Source organism: Bos indicus x Bos taurus, chromosome 17 (assembly GCF_003369695.1).
Source record: "Bos indicus x Bos taurus breed Angus x Brahman F1 hybrid chromosome 17, Bos_hybrid_MaternalHap_v2.0, whole genome shotgun sequence".
Lineage (NCBI taxonomy): Eukaryota > Metazoa > Chordata > Mammalia > Artiodactyla > Bovidae > Bos > Bos indicus x Bos taurus.
Window position 1 is genome coordinate 65,233,369 of NC_040092.1, and position 23,640 is coordinate 65,257,008.

Genomic DNA, 23,640 nt, shown 5'->3' on the forward strand with positions numbered 1-23,640 from the left:
AATGTTAACAACAAAAATTGCAGTATACATCAAAAGAATTCATATCATCCAAAGGTAATATACCCAAGGAATGCAAGGTTGGTTTGACATCCAAAAATCAAGTAATGCAATGGATCATATTTTATTTCTTGTTTCTTGTTTGAAAGACTTCCAACTGTTCCAAGTTCACAAAGAATTCCTCTTGTGTTAATTTCTAAAAGTTTCTAATTTTGACTTTTTGTTTATTAAATTATTTCATTTTTAAAGCATCAATGTATTTTATTTTTAAATTTATTTATTTTAATTGGATGATAATTACAATATTGTGATGGTTTTTGCCACACATCAACATGAATCGGCCATGGGTATACATGTGTCCCCCCATCCTAAACTGCCCTCCCATCTCCATCCCCACCCTATCCCTCTGGGTTGTCTAAGAGTACCTTAGGGTGACCTGCTTCATGCATCAAACTTGCTCTGGTCATCTGTTTTACACATGGTAATGTACATATTTCAGTGATATTCTCTCAAATCATCCCACCCTTGCTTTCTCCCACTGAGTCCAAAAGTCTGTTCTTTACATCTGTGTCTCCTTTGCTGCCCTACATGTAGGATCATCAGTAACATCTTTCTAAATTCCATACATGTGCATTAATACACAGTATTTGTCTTTCTTTTTCTGATTTACTTTGCTCAGTGTAATAGGCTCCAGTTTCATCCACCTCATTAGAATTGACTCAAATGCATTCCTTTCTATAGCTGAGTAATATTCCATTGAGTATCAGTCAGTCAGTCAGTTCAGTCGCTCAGTCGTGTCTGACTCTTTGCAACCCCATGAATTGCTGCACGCCAGGCCTCCCTGTCCATCACCAACTCCCGGAGTTCACTAAAACTCTCGTCCATCGAGTCGGTGATGCCATCCAGCCATCTCATCCTCTGTCATCCCCTTCTCCTCCTGCCCCTAATCCCTCCCAGCATCAGAGTCTTTTCCAATGAGTCAACTCTTCACATGAGGTGGCCAAAGTACTGGAGTTTCAGCTTTAGCATCACTCCTTCCAAAGAACACCCAGGACTGATCTCCTTTAGAATGGACTGGTTGGATCTCCTTGCATATATGCACCACAATTCCCTATCCATTCATCTACTGATGGACATCTAGGTTGCTTCCATGTCCTAGCTATTATAAATAGTGCTGCAATGAACATTGGGGTACATGTGTCTCTTTCAAATCCTTGGGGTGCAAAGCTTTAATATGTTTTAATTTTCATTTTTGATATAAGGTCCTAACTTTTTTTCCATATTAATATCTGTTATGGGTTGAACAGTATCCCCCAAAATTTATTTGTTGAAATTCTAACTTTCCAGTATCTCAGAATGTGACCTTATTTGGAAATAGGGCCATTACACATGTAATTATTTATGTTAAGATGAGGTCATACTGGAGTAGAGTGTATCCCTAACGCAATATAACTGGAGCCCTTATTAAAAGGGAAAGTCTAGATACACAGATAGACACACGTAAAGGGAGGATGATGTTTAGAGAAGAACACAGCTAAACACAGGCCAGCAAGAGATCTAGATCTGATCCTTCCTCCACAACCCTCAGAAGGAACCAACCTTGCCGAACTATGATTGCAGAGTTCTAGTCTCCAGAACTGAGACAACATATTCCTGTTCTTTGGCCACCCCGTACTTCCGTCACTTTGTTATGGCAGCCCTTGGGAATCAACACAAAATTACTATTTATCTCAGCATCTAAGTTGACAAGCCCTTCCTTTGCTACAGATTTGTAATACCAACTCTATGACAGATGAAGTTTCTTTATATGCCTTTGTCCGTTTCTGGGTTCTCTGTTCACTTTTATTAGTCTCTTTTTCCTAATTCTCCATAATTACTACAGCTTTATAATAACTATTGACATATAGTAAAACAAGTCCCTCTGAAATTGTTCTTGCTTTCAGAAAGGATTTTGACTATAATTGGTCCTTTGACCTCTGCAATCAGGTTTTCACATTCCAACAAAACAAAACAATTCTATTGGAACTTGGACTGGATTCTATAGTGAATTTATAAATACATTAGGAGAGAATTAATCTACCAACACATCTTTTGCCCCCCACTTATTTAGGTGTTCTTTTTGAACTAGATTTAACAGCAAATTACATAGCAGGATTAAAGGCAAACCAAACAATAATAGCTTTAGATTGAAAAACTACTAATAAAAATCTATCCCCATCCTCCCAGGATTTAGATCCAATGAGGGAGGTGGAGGAAAGGATATGCCCATAGTTGAGAATAATTATTATAAACTATATTGCTCTGACAACTTATATTCTTTGCCACATCATTATCAATGTGGAAAATAAAAGGCAATTGGAAAAGGAATAGTATGAAAAAAAAATGTTAGCTTCTAGAACCTGTATTCTAAAAAGCTTGTTTAAAAAAATTTTGGTTTTTAAACAAAACATTTTTTGTTTTAAAAAAATGTTCCCTAGTCAGTGCTCTGAAAAGTTAGAAAAGACTGACCAAGTTCATTCACATACATAAGATCTATGAAGGCTTATCCTCAATAGACTTAAACTTTAGCATAGACAGGAAAAGACAAGGTAGGTGGTGAAATAAAAAATGAAAATTTAATTTTTCTGTTAGAAAACAATACAAAATCACTTTTAATCTGTCCATGTCTTCTTGGAAAGAAGAAAACATACTCACTTTATTTTTCTTTACCTTTTCAAGCAAGTGACAACTCATATCACTTTTATGACACAGCAGGAAAGAGAGAAGCTATAGAAAACACACAAAAGCAAATGGGATTCTAACTGGTAACCTGAGTGCAATTCATCAGTAGAAGATGCCCTTTATTAAATTCATGCCACCTCTCAGCCCTGAAAAGCTTTCTGTTTCAACAACCTCAGTTATCAAACAGGAAGTAATCTCCAAAGAGTACAGATACTCTCTGTCTGGTTCACTGAGTCTAACTAACAGTGCTGCTATACAAACAGGCAACTTAGTAAGTACTGGTTAAATGAACAAATTACTATTATAACTTGGATAAACTATACATCCTGCAGCTAAAACAAAACGCTCCACTTCACCAACTGCTATAAACTTTTAAAGTAACATTACTGCTGAGAACATGGTTTCCTTATTATGTCTTATGTCTCTTATTCAACGTAAAACTCAAGGGTTCTAAGAGGCAGTGTAATATAGGTCCATAACATTGACATTATATCATGAGATAAATGATGAGCAATCTGAACTCATACATTTTTATATTATTTGAAAGTATGAAGGCCTGTTTCTCATTTATATTTCTGAAGCAGCATTTGGAATATTTTTTTTTTTTCATGATCTAGGTAATATTAAATAACACAGACCACTCTCTGGGATGTAGTTAAGACCGCTTTGGCTTTTCCCTGATTCCAACTCTTCAGAACAAAGAAAATTTAATTTATATACCTGAAAGAATAATCAGACCTCTGAGGGTTTTCCTTCTAAAATACACAGGATTTTGTATATACATTCAACACTTTAGCCAATTCAGTAATTCTTATTTAGATCTTCACTACCTACAGAAAGCTCTAAGGAGTAACATGGTTAGGTAAGGTAGCAGTTAGAGTCCTCCAAAAAAAAAGAAAATGTAGGGTTACTGTCCAACATCAGAATCATGCTCCTAAAAATATTCTATTCCCTTGAGATAATATCTGGGCAACCAAATACTTAAAAAAGACGTGCTGGGTATCTTAAAATGAGTATGTCAGTTAATTAAATCTGGGATCCCCTGCTACCAGTGGAGTACTGTACAATCTGTTATTATTCACTGTCCTATAGATCATCTGCTCTTGGTGCTGGTTTGTTCCAGGAAGAGAGACAGCTGCAACACTATATCCCTGTTCAACCTGAGGACCATCTGACTTTAATTGTAACACACAGCTTGATGTGGCTCTGACTATGAGAAGCCAAAGTATCGTCTGTAATAATCTGGAAAAGCAGAAACCTGCCAACAGAGGGCTGAAAACAGGGACTTGCTCTGTCTGGCTGCCTGACGGGCTGCAGGAAATATGATTAATGAGTAAGGTATAATGATATCAGGAACCCGATTAGCACCACAAAAAGGTCACAGATCAAAGTAGTATGCATTTCATGAGCTACAATCATTGCATAAAATCTGTGGACTTGAAGAGGTAAACCCCAAAGAGGAGGGGGATAAAACCCTTACGTGATAGCATGCTAACAGACACATAAAACACCATACTAACAGTTTAGTCACAGAGAGTCAACAGAGAACTTTAAAACGAGTCAATATGAACGGCACTGTAGGAAAGCTTTGTTCATCATAGGTGCAAAATAAACATTTTTCAAAGAATGAATGAGTTATTAAATTCTTTCATAAAGACACATGTAAGAAAAATTATGTACTTTACGAATTAGGAGTTAAAATTATCAGAGAGGTAAATACTGTACTATAAAATGTTTGAATTTAATTTCCAGTGAATTTTTATGAGCTCTGTTACAAATATAAGCTTATTCAGACGCCTGAACTATGAAGACATCTGTCAAGTTTGCAGGAAGCGGAATCGCTGGGAAAAATGTTTAATAATTCAATAATAAGTTATAATGGGCTTCCTTGGTGGCTCAGACAGTAAAGAATCCACCTGCCACGCAGGCAACCAAGGTTCAACCCCTAGGTTGGGAAGATCCCCTTGGAGAAGGGAATGGCAACCCACTCCAGTATTCTTGCCTGGAGAATCCCATGGACAGAGGAGTCTGGCAGGCTATAGCCCATGTGGTTTCAAAGAGACATGACGGAATAACTAACACTTACTTACTTATTTCAGTTATAATAAATGTGCGAGTATTATTAAACACTGTATAAAATTTCATAATCATATCTAAGCATGAGCAGGCAAAACTGAAGCTTCAATGAAAAACAATTTGGTAAGCTGCCACCTTCTTTTCCTCCGTGTCCATGGAAGACTTGTTCCAAATAGACCTGGTTTTTCCGAGGAGAGAGCAGTCTGAGTACGGGTGAGGGTACTGTCAGGAGAGTGGCTTACCTTACTTTATATAATCATATTTCCTTAAATGTCAAAATATTACTGAAGAGTTTTAAATATAATTTATTCAAATGATTCTGCCTCTTAGACCTTTTTTTAAAGAAATACTTTAACAAATTTCTTTGTATTTGTAGCCATACTAAACATGGCAATGATGAATTAATGAATTAACAGACAACTGGTTCCCTTGAGACTTAAAAGTTTAAATTGAGAAAAAAATGTTTCAATAATGATCACAAAAATGATTTCAATTTTTATAAGGGATATATTTCTCAAGAATGGGAATGACTATTTATATCTTTCAAATATTATATAGATTTTATCTTATATCCACCTAATAGTTAACAAAAACATTCATTCAAAATGGTGATTCAGAAGGAACCATTAAAAAGCAAAAGACAAGCCACAAACTGAGAAAAAGATCTGCAAAACATATGTTGGACAAAGAACTTTTATGGGGAATATATAAAGATGTCTTACAACAAAATAATAAAAAGACAAACAACACAATTAAAAAACAGGCAGAAGATTTGAATAGATAGTTCACCAAAGAATATATGAGTAGAAAATAAGCCTGTGAAAAGATGGTCAACACCGCTAGTCATTACTGAAACACAAATTAAAATCACAATGAATCACTGAAGAGCTAAAGTAAAAAAGATCGACAAGTACAAACCTTTGCAAGGATATGGCAAACTGAAACTTCACATACTGTGTACGGGAATGCAAAACAGTAAGTATATTCTTATCACGTGTGCATGTGGTCAGTCATGTCTGACTCTGTGCAACCCCATGGACTGCAGTCTGCCAGGTTCCTCGTCCATGGGATTTTCCAGGCAAGTGTACTGGAACAGGTTGCCATTTCCTACTCCAGGGAACCTTCCCAACCCAGGGATCAAACCCACATCTCCTGCATTGGCAGGCAGATTGTTTACCACTGTACCACCTGGGAAGCCCTACTCTTATCATATGACTCAAGGATTAAAACTCCTAGGAATCTATCCAAGAGAAATGAAAACAGATAGTGACTCTAAGATACATGCAAATATTCTTAATAGCCTAAAACTGGAAAAAAGCCAAATATCTGTAAGCTGGTAAATAAACAAAATATGTTATTATGTATGCAAAGGGATAATATGCAGCAACACAAAGAAACTTCTGCTATATGCACAAGATGAGTCTCAAGAACATCATGCTCAGTAAGAGAGCCAGGTACAAAATGACTACACTCCTCAGGTTTCTATCCATGTAAGATTTCTAGAAAAAGAAGAGCTATAGAGACAGAATCAGTGATTGCCCAGAACTAGGATTGGGAGCAAACATATAGCAGGAAACATTCTGGAGTGATGTGAGCTGACTGTGTTGATGCTTACACAATTCTATAAATTTGCTAAAACTCATTGAATTGAGAACTTTTTAAAAGGTGGCTTTTATGGTTTGTCGATTAAACCTAGTAAATGTGTTCTGGAAATGTAGAAAATAACTGTAGGTAAAAACAAACTCACCCACCATCCCGAAAACTACTGAATCACTGTACCTTCTACTGACATCTATGCACTGCTGAAGGGGGTTAAAAAAAAAAAAATCGCACAATGATAGACAGTTGCCACATATAAAAGTTTAACATTCCTTCCACATCTTTCAGAACTAAGCTTTGTCTTAGGCTTCCATTTTAATTATAGTAAGTTGAAAATCTTGAAAAATGTGTGAGGTAAACCAAAATGCAACAGGTACCTTAAGACTGTGATAGAATAATGTTAGGTGCTATTTACTAAATGTTTCCTATAAGCCAGAGAAAACTCACGATATTCTACATACATAATTGTAGCTTTATGCAAATAATTTTCAAATTTCAGTGAGGAAACCAAGGTTCAGAAAGGTTGAACTGCCTAATGTCCCATAACCAGCAATGTGATTCAGGATTAGGAAAAAAAGTCTAATGTCAAAGCCTATGTTCCTTCCACTCCTTCAAACTGCTTCCAGTATACATAAAATGTGAAATATGAATAAAAGCAAGATTACAAATAGGATCTACAGTACAGGATTAAAATATAATCGTTGGTAGATAAAGTAAGAAAAGGCATCAAGAAAACGAAAATGAAATAATTTTGTTTTTGGTTCAGTTTAGTTGCTCAATCGTGTCCAACTCTTTGCAACCCCATGGACCACAGCACGCCAGGCCTCCCTGTCCATCACCAACCAACTCCCACAGTTCACACAAACCCATGTCCACTGAGTGGTGATACCATCTCATCCTCTGTCGTCCCCTTCTCCTCATGTCCTCAATCTTTCCCAGCATCACGGGTTTTTCAAATGAGTCAGCTCTTCGCATCAGGCCAAAGCATTGGAGTTTCAGCTTAGACATCAGTCTTTCCAATGAACAATTAGGACTGATCTCCTTTATGATGGACTGTTTGGATCTCCTTACAGTCCAAGGGACTCTCAAGAGTCTTCTCCAGCACCACAGTTCAAAAACAAAATTCTTCAGCACTCACCTTTCTTTATAGTCCAACTCTCACATCCATACAAGACTACTGGAAAAACCATACCTTTGACTAGATGGACTTTTGTTGGCAAAGTAATATCTCTGCTTTTTAATATGCTATCTAGGTTGGTAATTACTTTCCTTCCAAGGAGTAAGCGTCTTTTAAATTCATGGCTGCAGTCACCATCTGCAGTGATTTTGGAGCCCCCAAAAATAAAGTCAGCCACTGTTTCCACTGTTTCCCCATCTATTTCCCATGAAGTGGTGGGACCGGATGCCATGATCTTCGTTTTCTGAATGTTGAGCTTTAAGCCAACTTTTTCACCCTTCTCTTTCATCAAGAGGCTCTTTAGTTCTTCTTCACTTTCTGCCATAAGGGTGGTGTCATCTGCATATCTGAGGTTACCGATATTTCTCCCAGCAATCTTGATTCCAGCTTGTGCTTCAGGCAGCACAACAGCATTTCTCATGATGTACTCTGCATATAAGTTAAATAAGCAGGGTGTCAATATACAGCCTTGACGTACTCCTTTTCCTATTTGGAACCAGTCTGTTGTTCCACATCCAGTTCTGTTGCTTCCTGACCTGTACAGACTTCTCAAGAGGCAGATCAGGTGGTCTGGTATTCCCATCTCTTTAAGAATTTTCCATAGTTTGTTGTGGTCCACACAGTCAAAGGCTTTGGCATAGTCAATAAAGCAGAAACAGATGTTTTTCTGAAACTCTCTCATTTTTTTGATGACCCCACAGATGTTAGCAGTGTGATCTCTGGTTTCTATGCCTTTTCTAAAACCAGGTTGAACATATGAAAGGTCATGGTTCACGTATTGCTGAAGCCTGGCTTGGAGAATTTTGAGCATTACTTTACTAGCGTGTGAGATGACTGCAATTGTGTGATAGTTTGAACAGTCTTTGGCACTGCCTTCCTTTGGGACTGGAATGAAAACTGACCTTTTCCAGTCCTGGGGCCACTGCTGAGTTTTCCAAATTTGTTGTCATATTGAGTGCAGCACTTTCACAGCATCATCTTTTAGGATTTGAACTAGCTCAATTGGAATTCCATCACCTCCACTAGCTTTGTTCGTAGTGATGCTTTCTAAGGCCCACTTGACTTCACATTCCAGGATGTTTGGCTCTAGGTGAGTGATCACACCATTGTGATTATCTGGGTCGTGAAGATCTTTTTTGTACAGTTCTTCTGAATATTCCTGCCACCTCTTCTTAGTATCTTCTGCTTCTTTTATGTCCACATCATTTCTGTCCTTTATTGAACCCATTTTTGCATGAAATCTTCCCTTGGTATCTCTCATTTTCTTGAAGAGATCTCTAGTCTTTCCCATTCTATTGTTTTCCTCTATTTCTTTTCAATGATCACTGAGGAAGGCTTTCTTATCTCTCCTTGCTATTCTTTGGAACTCTGCATTCAAATGGGAATATCTTTCCTTTTTCCTTTGCTTTTAGCTTCTCTTCTTTTCACAGCTACTTGTAAGGCCTCCTCAGACAGGCATTTTGCTTTTTTGCATTTCTTTTTCTTGGGAATGGTCTTGATCCCTGTCTCCTGTACAATGTCACGAACCTCCATCCATTGTTCTTCAGGCACTCTGTCTATTAGATGTAGTCCCTGAAATCTATTTATCACTTTCACTGTATAATCGTAAGGGATTTGATTTAGGTCATACCTGAATGGTCTAGTGGTTTTCTGCACTTTCTTCCATTTAAGTCTGAATTTTGCAATAAGGAATTTTTGATCTGAGCCATAGTCAGCTCCTGGTCTTGTTTTTGCTGACTCTATAGAGCTTCTCCATCTTTGGCTGCAAAGAATATTCTCAATCTGGTTTCGGTATTGACCATCTGGTGATGCCCATGTGTAGAGTCTTCTATTGTGTTGTTGGAAGTGGGTGTTTGCTATGACCAGTGCGTTCTCTTGACAAAACTCTGTTACCCTTTGCCCTGCTTCATTCTGTACTCCAAGGACAAATTTGCCTGTTACTCCAGGTGTTTCTTGACTTCCTACTTTTGCATTCCAGTCCCCTATAATGAAAAGGACATCTTTTTGGGGTGTTAGTTCCAAAAGGTCTTGTAGGTCTTCATAGCACCATTCAACTTCAGCTTCTTCAGCCTTACTGGTTGAGGCATAGACTTGGATTACCGTGATATTGAATGGTTCGCCTCGGAAATGAACAGAGATCATTCTGTCGTTTTTGAGATTGCATCCAAGTACTGCATTTCAGACTCTTTCGTTGACTATGAGGGCTACTCCATTTCTTCTGAGGGATTCTTGCCCACAGTAGTATATATAATGGTCATCTGAGTTATATTCACCCATTCCAGTCCATTTGAGTTTGCTGATTCCTAGAATGTCGACATTTACTCTTGCCGTCTCCTGTTTGACCACTTCCAGTTTGCCTTGATTCATGGACCTGGCATTCCAGGTTCCTATGCAATATTGCTCTTTACAGCATCGGACCTTGCTTCCATCACCAGTCACATCCACAACTGGGTGTAGTTTTTGCTTTGGCTCCATCTCTTCATTCTTTCTGGAGTTATTTCTCCACTAATCTCCAGCAGCATATTGGGAACCTACTGACCTGGGGAGTTCATCTTTCAGTGTCCTATCTTTTTGCCTTTTCATACTGTTCTTGGGGTTCTCAAGGCAAGAATAATGAAGTAGTTTGCCATTCCCTTCTCCAGTGGACCACATTTTGTCAGAACTCTCCACCATGACCCACCTGTGTTGGGTGGCCCTGCACGGCATGGCTCATAGTTCCACTGAGTTAGCCAAGGCTCTGGTCCCTGTGATAAGATTGCTGAGTTTTCTGTGATTGTGGTTTCAGTGTCTGCCCTCTGATGCCCACTCTCAGTGCCACCCGTCTTAGTGGTACCCCCCAAAGAAAACATTTTTGTTTTGGTGTAAATTAAAAACACAATGAATTTCACATTCAATTTTTAGTATGAAGCATGATAAAGATACTACTTTAAAAAAACAGAATAAGGCTTCCTGATTCCCAGCATTTTTGAAAGTTAAGGGAAAAAAGGAAAAGTCATATTAGTTTTTCATAGAATAATCTAGAACCCATAAAACAGAGGACATTAAAGAGTCCACTGGAGGATTCTTAAGAGTGTTTTGTAAACACATTTTTAAATTTTAAAGTTTTCCTATTCTAAATATTACATGAAATTTCCTTTAAAAGATAGACATAGGTTAGAATTTGAAAATCTTTTTCTATTTCAAAATGCTCAATGGCCTTCTAACCTGGAACACAGAATCATGTACTTCTAATGGTACCAGAAACTCATGTTTGAAAAAGCATAGCATTCTCTAAGAAATTCACTTGTAACTTTCACTTATAATCTTGAATCGCCACATTCATATAAAAGTAGCCTAAATCCTGCACAAAATAAGCCATTATACCTTTCAAGTCAATAAGATTTTATAAAGTATATACAGAGATTTATGAACTATCATGTCACTTTCAGTTATCCTTATCAACTACAGTTTTGTTCAGAAGAGTAAGGGTTAATGATTATACCAACACATGGAATACACTTTGAGAAAAGTTTCATGACAGACAGAGTAGATGATTCCAACTTACCAATCTGTTTATGCGAACAAATTCTTCTGAGGTTTTGGCCCAAGGAGGAAGTTCAACATCAGACACTACTGTCCCATCATCCATTACTCCAAGATTATAATTATTGAAGTTGACAAACATCTCAGAGAGATAATAAAATTCAGGGATCAACTCCTATATAAAAATAAAAGACAAAGTCATATTATAATCTGTAGAAAATTGAAGGTATTTATAAAAAGCCAAACATCTCTTATTATGCAGAAGAACAAAATAAACATATGAAAATTTTTTCTCTTTTCATATCCTAGCTCCATCACAAAGTTCTATCAAGGCTGACAGATCACATCCATTAAAAAAAAACACCTTACTGCGTGGTCATATGCTTTCCTTATAACCTCAAAACCCTTAAAATACCAACATTTGAGTAATATTTGAGGTTAGAAAACATATAAACAGAGATTAACATGCCACAATATTAACAACAGCTTAAACTAGATTCTTTTGTTTAGGTATACAGAATTTTTGCCATAAAAAACCAAAATCTTTATAAACATTAAAAAGCTTTGGTCCATCATGAACCAGGAAGATAGTCAATGAAGTTAGCCAGGGTGTAATAATATATTTTGCTCACATTTCAAAACATTCAAGTTTAGTTTGAAGGTACTAACTCTGATAAAAGATAAAAATTTATAATTAGTCTAGAAAATGACCTGCATGAGAAATAGTAAATTAAATACGACTTAAATAAGGACATTTAAAATACACTTTAACAAGATACTTAACAAGCACAAAAATGCAACCAGTTAGGTTTTTGAGTACAATAAGCCCCATGTATAATTATTTCAGAGGTCCTACAGATCAGAGTTGAAATCCAGTCTTGACATGGGTCAGTGACTCAGTGGTCTTTCAGCTACCCCCTCAGGGCCAGCTATGGCAGCCTGGCTTTCCAAATGGTTGAGTAAAATAGGGAGGTCATCAGATTTTGGACAAGGTCAGTATGAATTCACTAGAGCAAAGAAAAAAAATTCAGCAGGAATTAAGCTATTATCACCTCCATCATCCATGTGAAATGCTGCTTGACTTTGAATCGTATATCCTTTGTTTACAATCACAATAATTAACTAAGCAGAATAGGAATGACCCTGTCCTCCAAATGCCTGACAAGCACATGATCACTAAACTTGAAAAACATTTAAACTTAACAAAAAAATTTTTAAAGGAAGAGTACTATTAAAATTTTAATCATAAATAAAATGATACAGTGATTATACAAAAATTTTAAGATTTTCTTCTCCAAAATGATGCGTGTAAGTCTAACAAAAGACATATATGTGCTATTTTATGCAACAAAAAGCTATATTCAATTTGTTTGAGCTAAATAACATTTACTGCATGAGATGAGTCAAGTACTAAAATAAACTCTTAATAAACATCACATTTAAACTTCACAACTTATCACATTTAATCTTCACAACAATTTTACAAGGTAAGGTATCATCGCCATTTGAAGAATCAACTAAGGCTGAAAGAACTTAAGCAATTCGCCCAAGGTTATACAGCTGATTTATGATAAATTTGGAAATTAGAGAAACATTTAGACTGGCATTTAACTCTATGTAATTAAAGCCTCTGTACTTAGTCATAAAATAAGCATAGACTCTACTTACATAGTATACACAGTGCTAAACATATTAAAGATGTTTTTAACATATATTCTAAGCACTTTTTTAAAAAAGTAAACAAAAACTTTCCATTTTTCCATAATAAGAAAATTAGTTCTCCTTAAAAAAATTACATACACACACACACACACACACACACACACACACACGGGCTTTGATGGTGGCTCAGTGGTAAAGAACTTGCCTGTGAAGGCAGGAGACGTTGTGTTCGATCCCTGACGCAGGAAGATCCCCTGCAGAAGGAAATGGCAACCCACTCCAGTGTTTTGCTTGGGAAATTACAAGGACAGAGGAGTCTGGCAGGCTACAGTCCATGGGGTCACAAAAGAGTTGGATACGACTTATTCCATGGCCATCTTGCTACCATATATGGATACGTCGCTTCATAACTCTCACTTTGCTGAAGTATGCTGTAATCCTTGGGTACCCCTACCTCACCCTAACTCTCACAAAGGACGTTATCCTTCTTCTGCCTTTTATACACACTATGCTTCTCTGGATTAATTCTCCTAGGAGTCAAAACAATTATAATGGCTGAATTCTAGATGCTAGGTTTCTCCCAAGTTTTTATTTGGGGGATCAGTCACCTGCATCATAAATCAGAGATACATATTACACAGTAAAAATATACAAAAAATATACTCTTTCTTGAGACCTTATCTAGAAAGCAGAAAGGGGACAAATGACCTTTCACAGCAAATTTCTTTAAGTAAAATGTTTAATTCTTCTTATGTAGTACCAAAGTTCTTATGATTTTTTAATGTTTTTTCCTATCTTCTACATCTCTCATTTTATTTAGTTAAATAAACTGACAAAAATATATTTGCTCAAAACATAAATGCTCTTCATTGGTTCTTTCACAAGTTCTAAATTCAATTAACAGAAATATATTTTGTTCCTGGCCCATTTTATTTAAACATATTAGTTCATTATGTAGCCCACCAGGCTCCTCTGTCCATGGAATTAATTCTCCAAGCAAGAATACTGGAGTGGGTTGCCATTTTCGTCTCCAGAGGACCTTCCCAACCCAGGGATCGAACCTATCTTGCAGATAGATTCTTTACCATCTGAACCACCAGGGAAGCCCTTACCCTAAATGTAAATTCAGTTAATTTATCTCAAAATAAAATAGAGCAAAATTACATATAAAACAAACAAGAAATTTTTAATAAAAGATATGACTGGACCATGTTAAACTTTCAGTTGTATCATTGTTATAAGGCTGTGAGGGAGGTAAAAACTTATCAGTTTCCATAATTACCATAGACTTTATTTGTGATTTCCTACTAAAGATAGATACCCTATACATTTTGTATAAAGGATGCTATAAAGATGCTCAAAATTAAAATTGTAAACTTTATCAATTAAAAATTAATGGAACTCTGTTCACTGTTATGAAGCAGGCTGGACGGGAGGGGGCTTTGAGGGGGAATACATACATGTATATGTATGGCTAAGTCCTTTCGCTGTTCACCTGAAACTCTCACCACAGTGTTTGTTAACTGCCTATACCCCAATACAAAACAAATGATTAAACAAAAAAATATAAGTCAAATAAAAATTAGGCTTAATATTTCACTTGAAATTTATTGGGATGGGAATTCTGTGTTATGCTTCTTTACTTTTTACTCCTCAATCTCCCACTCCATACATCCTTCCAATTTCAAGACATTTGAAATTTCAGGCATTTCCAGAATATTTGCAGAGTCCAGAGAAGAGGCCTCCTGAAAACATCCTTTTTTTTCTGTCTTTTGTGAAAGTCTAAGCAAACAGGAGACTATGTAAAATGCCCAGGAGAAGTAGTGTCAAGGGTGAGTATCTTTTAAAAGATAGAAATCAAGGAGAAGAGAGATTTCCCCCAGAATTCGGGAATCAGGTTTCTCAAAATTGGTAGTCAGTGTTCTGTCAGCCAGAGGAGAAGGGGAGGGGATAGAGAGGCTAGTCTGGAACCTAGGGGACGGTAAGTAGTGGTCAGGATTGCAGCTTGTCCATATGGTGCCTCTATATAAATTAGAAAAAAAGCAATCTTTCAGGGCTAATTCAGTCACAAGAGAACTCAGTTTGGTGAGTGTAGTATAGGTAGATTTGGGCTTCTCTTCCTTCCTTCGGTCAAGCCCCCTTACACAGAGAACAATCTGCCCACCTGCACACATGCTCCATGATGGTGCACTTAGGTAAGCTAGTCACTTGGCACCAGGGCTTCTGGCATCAGCAAATATTTAACTCAAGCTAGGATAACCAGCAGAGCTGCCAGCTTCCAAAAGACCATACATCCTAGACAATGAGGATATATTACTAGTGAAAAAGATGAACTGAAGATGTGTGAAAGCCAATTTTTTTAGGTACCACATAATCCTGTATCTCATTCAAGCCTTGGGAAAGGAGGCCTTTGTCCTAACCATCTAATGACTGTGAATACATTTCCTACCAACCAGATATGAAGATCTGAATTCAAATGAGGACATTTCTTATACACTTGAGTTAGTGGTTACGGACTTAAATTTATACAGTTGATCCTTGGAAAACACATTTAACTTATATGCAGAGTATATCATGCGAAATGCCGGGGTGGATGAATCACAAGCTGGGAGAAATATCAACAACCTCAGATATGCAGATGATACCACTTTAATGACAGAAAGTAAAGAGGAACTAAAGAGAGATTTATGATGAAGGTGAAACAGGAGAGTGAAAAAGCTGGCTTAAAACTCAATATTCAAAAAACGAAGATCATGGCATCCAGTCCTATCACTTCATGGCAAATAGATGGGGAAAATGTGGAAACAGTGTCAGATTTCATTTTCTTGGGCTCCAAAATCAATGCAGATGATGACTGCAGCCACAAAATTAAAAAATGCTTGCCCCTTGGAAGAATAGCTATGACAAACCTAGACAGTGTATTATAAAGCAGAGACATTACCCTGCCGACAAAAGTCCATATAGTAAAAGCTACAGTTTTTCCAGTAGTAATGTATGGATGTGAGAGTTGGACCATAAAGAAGGCTGAGTGCTGAACAATTGGTGCTTTTGCGTTGTGGTGTTGGAGAAGACTCTTGAAAGTCCTTTAGACGGCAAGGAGATCCAGCCTAAAGGAAATCAACCCTGAATATTCACTGAAGGTCTGGTGCTGAAGTTCCAGTACGTTAAGCCGGCTCACTGGAAAAGACCCTGATGCTGGGAAAGACTGAGAACAAGAGGAGAAGGCGGCGACAGAGGATGAGATGGTTGGATAGCATCACTGACTCAATATACACCAATCTGAGCAAACTCAGGGAGACAGTGAAGGACAGGGAAGTCTGGCATGCTTAGCAGTTCATGGGGTCGCAAAGAGCAGGACATGACTTAGCAACTGAACAACAACAACCCTCCACCCAGTCAAAAACTGGCACTTCATATCTGCAGTTCCTCTGTATCCTGCATGGGTGGTTCTGAATCCATGGATTCAACCAATCCTGGACAGGGACTATTGAAAAAAATCCAGAGATAAGTGGACCCATGCAGTTCAAACCTATGTTGTTCAAGAGTCAACTGTATTTAAATAATAAAAAGGTACCAATATATTCACTCACAATTATTTCTAGGAAACAAAATGATAGAACTCGCTATGAGCAGAGTAAAACTTTTTTAAAGTTCCCGTTACTTGATTCTTTGATATTCTTTGATATAAGCATTAGATAGATATGAAGTGTTATACAGCAATCACCATCACAAAGAAATTCACTTCATTTTTACTCTACAAAGAAGTGTGTTAGGATCTGGAATATGGAGACGTAAGTATTACTTCCCCTCTACAGATCACAGATGTAAATTCTTAAACAGTGAAAGGATATATTAATTGGGAGTAAACTGGTTATAAACACAAACAGCCTTCTAGACATTCAAAAGAAAAAAGGATGCCTAGACGTTGGGGTTGTCAGAGAAAGTTGTGGGGAGAAGAACATAATATATTGTACTTTCATAATATGTGAAGTCACTTCAGTCATGTCTGACTCTGTGCGACCCCATAGACAGCAGCCCACCAGGCTCCCCCGTCCCTGGGATTCTCCAGGCAAGAACACTGGAGTGGGTTGCCATTTCCTTCTCCAATGCATGAAAGTGAAAAGTGAAAGTGAAATCGCTCAGTCGTGTCCGACTTTCCGTGACCCCATGGACTGCAGCCTTCCAGGCTCCTCCATCCATGGGATTTTCCAGGCAAGAGTACTGGAGTGGGGTGCCATTGCCTCCTCTATTCATAATATAACACTCATCAAACTATATTGCTCCCTTTAATTGACAGCTCCAGGAGATTAAGGACTTATGTGTCTTGCTATACCTCCAAAGCCTAGACAGAGTAAGTGGCACATTTAGATATTCAGTAAAAACCTGTTGAAGAATGGTAGTTACAATCAAAGATAAATAGCAGAGGGGAAAGACAAGAACAGTTCTGACAAGCAGACTATCTTAAGAAGACGTACAAATATTGAAACATGTATTTATCATTTGTTTTCAACGATCAATGAAGAACTATTCAGCTGGTTTAGAGAGGACTATATACATGGAACAGGAGATAATTTAAAAATGGACACGTTTCCAGTAAATTAAAACTGAGAAGAAAGATTATGAAGTATCTAATATAGTATAAAGGACATCATCAATTAAAGACAATTGAGAAAAAAAGTAAGTATATATACTGAAAACATATTATAATTTCACCATAAGGAGAGCTGCAAAAGTAAATCAGTTGATGAAAGTTGAATATCCTCCTAATAGGAAATAAACAGCTGAACTCAGCTGAGGTACACCAACATCTAACCAAAGAAACAAGTACGTATATATACTGCCTACATTTTACTATGGATGATAATGACATTCAAGTTACATGCAGAATTCCATCTAAATCCTGAAAGCATCTTTCTAAGAACCATGCCTTGATATAACACTAAATATTACAGTTCAGAATTATCTCCTTTGACAGATGAAATTTAGTGACACAGTCAAAGATTATGTCTCTCTAATACTTCTAACGTACATTTACAAAGTGAAGTATGTTTTATATTCATCAGAACAGAACATTCAGCTTTGGATAAAAAACACATGTTCAGCAATTCTTTAAAACATCAGTGGAAAATGATAAGTAAACAACACTGACAGAAGACAGAGGTATTTACAATTCACATTTTCTTTTGACTTGCTGACAATAATTTTAATCTCTATCACTTAATTAGGTGGATAGGTCTTAGAGGTAAGTAACATGGTCAAAACGTAGTGTATCATCTCTTAAAATAAAAGTTTGAAAGGTTCAACCAGAGGTTATACCACAGTTAAGGATAAGCCCATTGCTTTGATCACAAATCCCCAGGCTTTCATGGCATGATGACAAGGATTGGTTGTGACCACACATGTGTTTGGTTTTCTTTACTAAGGTACGATCCGCATTGATATGGAATGGCCTCTGCAACAAGGCTGTACAATTTGCCTTCTAATAGTCACCAATTCTATCCATTGAATTAAAACCATCACTTCAATAACACCCGGGCAACCATGACAAATACTAGTCTTTTAATCCAAAGAAATCAAAACTGAAATAAGAACAAAGATGCTACATCACAACTAAAGTAAAATATTTTTTTTCCCTTTTTGTTACAATATGAAATCCTGACAAGTCAAATATAAGCATGACAGCATGGTAACTAATTTAAAGTATAGTGCTTTGGGGGTACTGATGGTAAAAAAAAGATATGAAAGCAAAATTTTAGATTATATATTGTCTATTCTACTTACTGGTCACATGGTTTTAACTTTTCTAACCCTTGAAAGTGTAGTCACTCAGTAGTGTCTGACTCTTTGCAACCCCATGAACTATAGCCCACCAGGCTCCCGTGTCCATGGAATTCTCTTGGCAAGTACACTGGAGTGGATTGCCATTCCCTTCTCTGGAGGATTTTCCCAAACCAGGCATCAAACCTGTGTCTCCCACACTGCTGGCAGATTCTTTAACCATCTGAGCCACCAGGGCAGCCTTAGTTAGCTCAAGTGCCATTTCTAAAGCACAGGGTTATTGTGAGGCTAATATGAGATAATATAGAATTCTACAAGCACAAAAGATCTTACTATAATTATTATCATCATTAATGCGCCCTGATAACAATCCTAAATTAGAGACTTGCCTGTCTGATTCTTAAAGCCAACGGGTAACTCAATGATGACAGACATTCTTAAAAGCATTTAACATAATCCTAAGGGCAATTTAACCACAAAAGTATTTGAGAAAATAGTTCCTACTAAATAGCCATCACATTTAAAACAGATTTATTTCTTTTTAATAATAATGACAGCACAGCTTCACATGCCTCATTTTATGATGAATACTCTCAATACTTTATAGCACTTTCCTGCTTTCAAACACGTTTTTTCACCTGCAGATTTGGACTGGACATCTTCGCTGTATCTTTTGCTGTTTCAGATGCTTATCTTCCAGAACAGTGTAATTTGGGGAGAGATAATGGCCATTATGATGCAAATAATAGGAAAGCACTGACTGCCAGAAGATGGAAACAGAACGTCCACCGGAAATCTTTTCTGGAGCAAGTTATAAAATACATACATATTGCTTTAAGTATGGGGAAGAACAGTTAACACCAGTATCTAAAATATATTAATGAACAATTTATATTTTTCCACTGAACAAAAATATAAGATCACTAATTCAAAAAACAAACTACAGCTGACCTGTGTACATTTTTATAATTTAGGAAGATAGGAACATTTTCTAAGTGTTTAAAAAAAATTTTTTTCTGCCCAGTATGTAAGTAGCATAAGAAGAAAACTATTCAGTTTCTCAAGTACTTTTTGTCAAAGAATAACAAGAACAACAAAAAATGGTTCATTGTACACACAAGACAACAAAGTTCAACACCAAAAAAATATTAGTACATAGGTATATCATTTAACTTACTGATGTATGAAAAAGAAAAGGGTTAAAAAGATTTGGTTAAACTAATAAATCTATAAGTTATGTACAAAAACAAGGATGAACACAAATACAGCTCAGTTAGAGTGTGAGTGTTCTACATCGTTACAAGAGAAGTAAGACAGCTTGAGCTCTCTCTAATGCGGATGTGAAACACAGAGAGACTGAAAGACAGACTGCCAGAAAAACAGAGAGAAGGAAGAGAGAAAGAGAGGGAGAGGGGGAGAGAGAAGGAAGAAAGAAGAGAGGGGGAGACAGAGGGAGGGAGAAGGAAGAGGCAGAATGAATAGACAGCAAGAAGAAGAGGGAGGGAGGGAAGGCAGAAGGGAAGGAGGGAGGGAGGTACCTGTGCCAGACACACGCAAAGGGTGTATAGAAATGGCAAGATTTTAATTTTACTTTCTTTTACCATTATTAACATTCTGAATTATTTAAAAGTTTGTTTGAAAATAGGAAGAATAGATGAAGAAAATAAAACTATCAAGTCATCCTAACCTAAGCTTTTTCTCTTAACAAATACTTCAGGAAACACATATCCAGCAATTATGTTCTACTAACTGTAGCTAAACATTTTCTTATAAATGGCTCTAACGCTGATGCTATCACAGCATCTGTGGAATGTATTATGGTAGAAGACACGCTGATAGAGGAGAAAAAAAACCTAACTTATCTTCAGATCACAGCCCCTGGGGTTTCTGAAGTAGTGGAGGGCAAGTCAAAGGTCTCATGTTTAACAAATCTCACAGCACACACACACAAAACTATTTTCTGATCATCTCTATTTTGTATTATTACTTCTAATGAACAGATACACATTTAATACCTTTAAGGGTTACTAAAACTAAAACCAATTCTGTATAATGTTACTGATGGCCATTTATTTTTAAAATACTATTTAGTAAACTCCTAGGATTTAATCGCATTCTATTTAAAGTATGGAATATGCTGTACTGATCTTACTGATTTCATAACAACAAAGTTTTGCATTCATCACTAATGATACACAAAAAGCTATAAAATAGATTTTTAAATTGAATATCCAAGATACGATCAGTAGCAGGATGCCATTATGGACTTCTTTTGTAAAGCTATGTGAGTAAAAACTCAGTGTGAGTTAATTGTAAAACTGTAGGGAACGGAGTATTAACAGCTCTTGGTCAGCAGATGATATTCAGCTACCGGTTCTCCTGTGCAGAAATAAGCCCGTCCTGAAACATGAGATGTCAGGAGCCCAATGAAGTACCTACCCATTGGATTTTGCTGTGCCCTTCTGCTGGAAATGGCCAGACACTCTCTGTTTTCTCCTCAAATGACCTATCTATTCCAGGCTTTTTCACTGACACCTCTTTTCCTGATATATTTATATCTACTCATTCATTCATTCGACCAATATTTATTGATTTCTAACTAAATGCAAGGCATTGTTCTAAATGCTGAGGTTACCAAGTGAACAAAACAGAAAGTCCCCACATTCACACAGCTCTAGCTATGGAGACATGAAATAAACAAACTAATGCACGTATCATGTCAAATGGTGGCAAGCATTATATTTAAAAAAAAAAAAGGCAAGATAAAGGGATAGAAAATGATGGTGGTTGGGCAGTGTTATTTTAGAGAGAGAGTTCAGGCAAGTCCACTTTGAGGAGGTGACATATGAGCAGAGACCTGAATGAAAACTAAATAAATAAATGGGAAAATGGTTGTGGCAGAGAAAACATTACATGCAAAGCCACCAAAACAGGAGTAGGCTTGGGGGGAGGGAGTTGGGAGGGGGGTTCAGGACGGGGAACACGTGTACACCCGTGGCGAATTCATGTTTATATATGGCAAAACCAATACAATATTGTAAAGTAAAAAAAAATAATAATAATAATAAAAAAAGAAAGTGATACCTGAGCAAAGACTTGAAATGGCTGAAGAAATTCATCCATAAGGGTATCTGCAGGGGGTTTTCAGGTGAAACGAAAAGCAAATGCTCTGAAGTGGAGCTTGTGAGGAACAGCTAGGAGGGCCTATTTGGCTAAAACAGAGCGGACAAGGGGCAAATGGTACAGAGTGGTCAAGGTGTAACAGGGTTTTGGAGGGGACGGGTAGCCACTGTAGTGCCGTACACTGTAAGGACTCTAGCTTTTACTCACAACCAGGAAACCATCTACTAAGAAGGGGAAGGCTGAGAAGAGCAGGTTTAAGGGAATGAAGATCAGGAATGTGGTTCTGAATGTGTTATACATGAGAGCGAGATGCTGAGGAGCAAGTCAGGTTATCAGGAGAAAGGTACATGCGAGACATGTAAATCTTGGAGATAGAAGACTGTCTCACGACCTTTAAGATACAACTCAAATACCACTTACCCTATGAAGTCATTACAGCCTACTTCTTCCAGAAGAATTAATTCCATTTTGTTTATATCTTATTATAGTACTTATAACTGTCTAGCTTGTATTAAAACATAGTTTTATGTATATCTGTTGTTCTCACTTGGAGATATGTGACATAAAGAACCATGTATTTTATCCTTTTAATCCTAAACGCTCTGTACTATCATACATATTTTTATATGATGAAATTATCAATAAATACTGGCTTAACTAAATGTGTTTGGGGGAGTTGAATTCACCTGTCATGGGAAGTTTTCTGACTGAAGGTAGGGAGCTTAGCAGTTAGGGAACTACTCCCGAACTAAATTCTCTGCATACATGTCCAAGTCAAACTTAATTTCTCTCTCATCTTAGGAGACAAAATCAGTCATCAAATCCTAACAGTTATCACCTTTTAAATATGTCTCAAATTCACCCACATTTCTCTAGTAACATTGCCGTGACTTGAGTTAAGCCTCCACGGCCTCTCACCCCATTACTTTAACAGCTTACTTACTGCTTCCACTCCTGCTCATGGTGTAACACATGTTCAAACACCAATCACAGTGATCACCCAAACCGCCACGGCCCTTCTGCTTGAGTCTTTCCAGCATTCCCCTGCTACCCCAGGGATGAAGTCCAACCTCTACCACAGCTTATGAGGCACCTCATGACAGGCCGTGCATTTCCTCTTTCCTCGCCCTTCTCTTCACTTCCGACACCTCACCATAGGCCGTGGATTTCCTCTTTCCTCGCCCTTCTCTTCACTTCCGACACCTCACCACAGGCTGTGGATTTCCTCTTTCCTCGCCCTTCTCTTCACTTCTGATCTCGTCTCCATGAAGCACAGAGCCTGTATCACACTGAACTGCTGGAATGCTCTCATTGTCAGCACTCCCTTTAGTGCAAAAGTTTCCTGGAGGCAACTCTGTCTCATTTGGTGCTGTATCACAACCGGGGCATAAACTTCAAAATAAAAACTTGAAACATAAATGCTGTCTTAGGATTCCACCAGACTTCTTATTCTACTATTAACTTTTAGCACAGGTTATTTTAAGATATATTTTGATACTAAATTCTGAGCTTCTAGAAAAGTGTCACCAATAATCTCCATTTAATCTCCTGTTCCCACTCTGAAACAATGAACCTAAGTGACATTTATGACTCCTTCCACTTTCCAGTCCTGATTTGTCAATCATCTCTATAGGAGAGAAGAAAAGGATTTCAAACTGCAGCAAGTCAGATGGTATTTAATCATTACATTAAATCTATTGACACTAAAAGTGCCTGAAATGAGTATGCTGCCTGGAGAGAGGGAGGGAAATCAGTGGCAATGAACTACCTAGAAAAGCTTAGCTTTCTGCCTAAATGTTTAGATGCGATTGTCTTATGAAATTCATGCAAGCTTTACGAGTCTTAGTTGCTCCACAAAATCTGGTCATAATGGTTCAGGCTGAAGACAGTAATCTATTTTGCACCTCAGTTTCTAAACTTAAGTGTTTTTTAAGACTTGAAACACAAGCTCTTGCTGGGAGATTTTAAATTATTATTTATCCCAG

The 23,640-nt window shown here is 37.2% G+C and overlaps 1 protein-coding gene across 5 annotated transcripts in view; it reads right to left on the reverse strand.

Annotated features, from left to right (window-relative positions):
* Positions 1-23,640, reverse strand: part of LRBA (LPS responsive beige-like anchor protein) — a 756,962-nt gene that overhangs the window by 154,128 nt on the left and 579,194 nt on the right. For all 5 annotated transcript variants that reach the window (XM_027513423.1, XM_027513426.1, XM_027513425.1 and 2 more), the window contains one exon: positions 11,115-11,267. In XM_027513423.1, the coding sequence (XP_027369224.1) occupies positions 11,115-11,267 (153 nt within the window). The remainder of the gene's footprint in view (positions 1-11,114; positions 11,268-23,640) is intronic.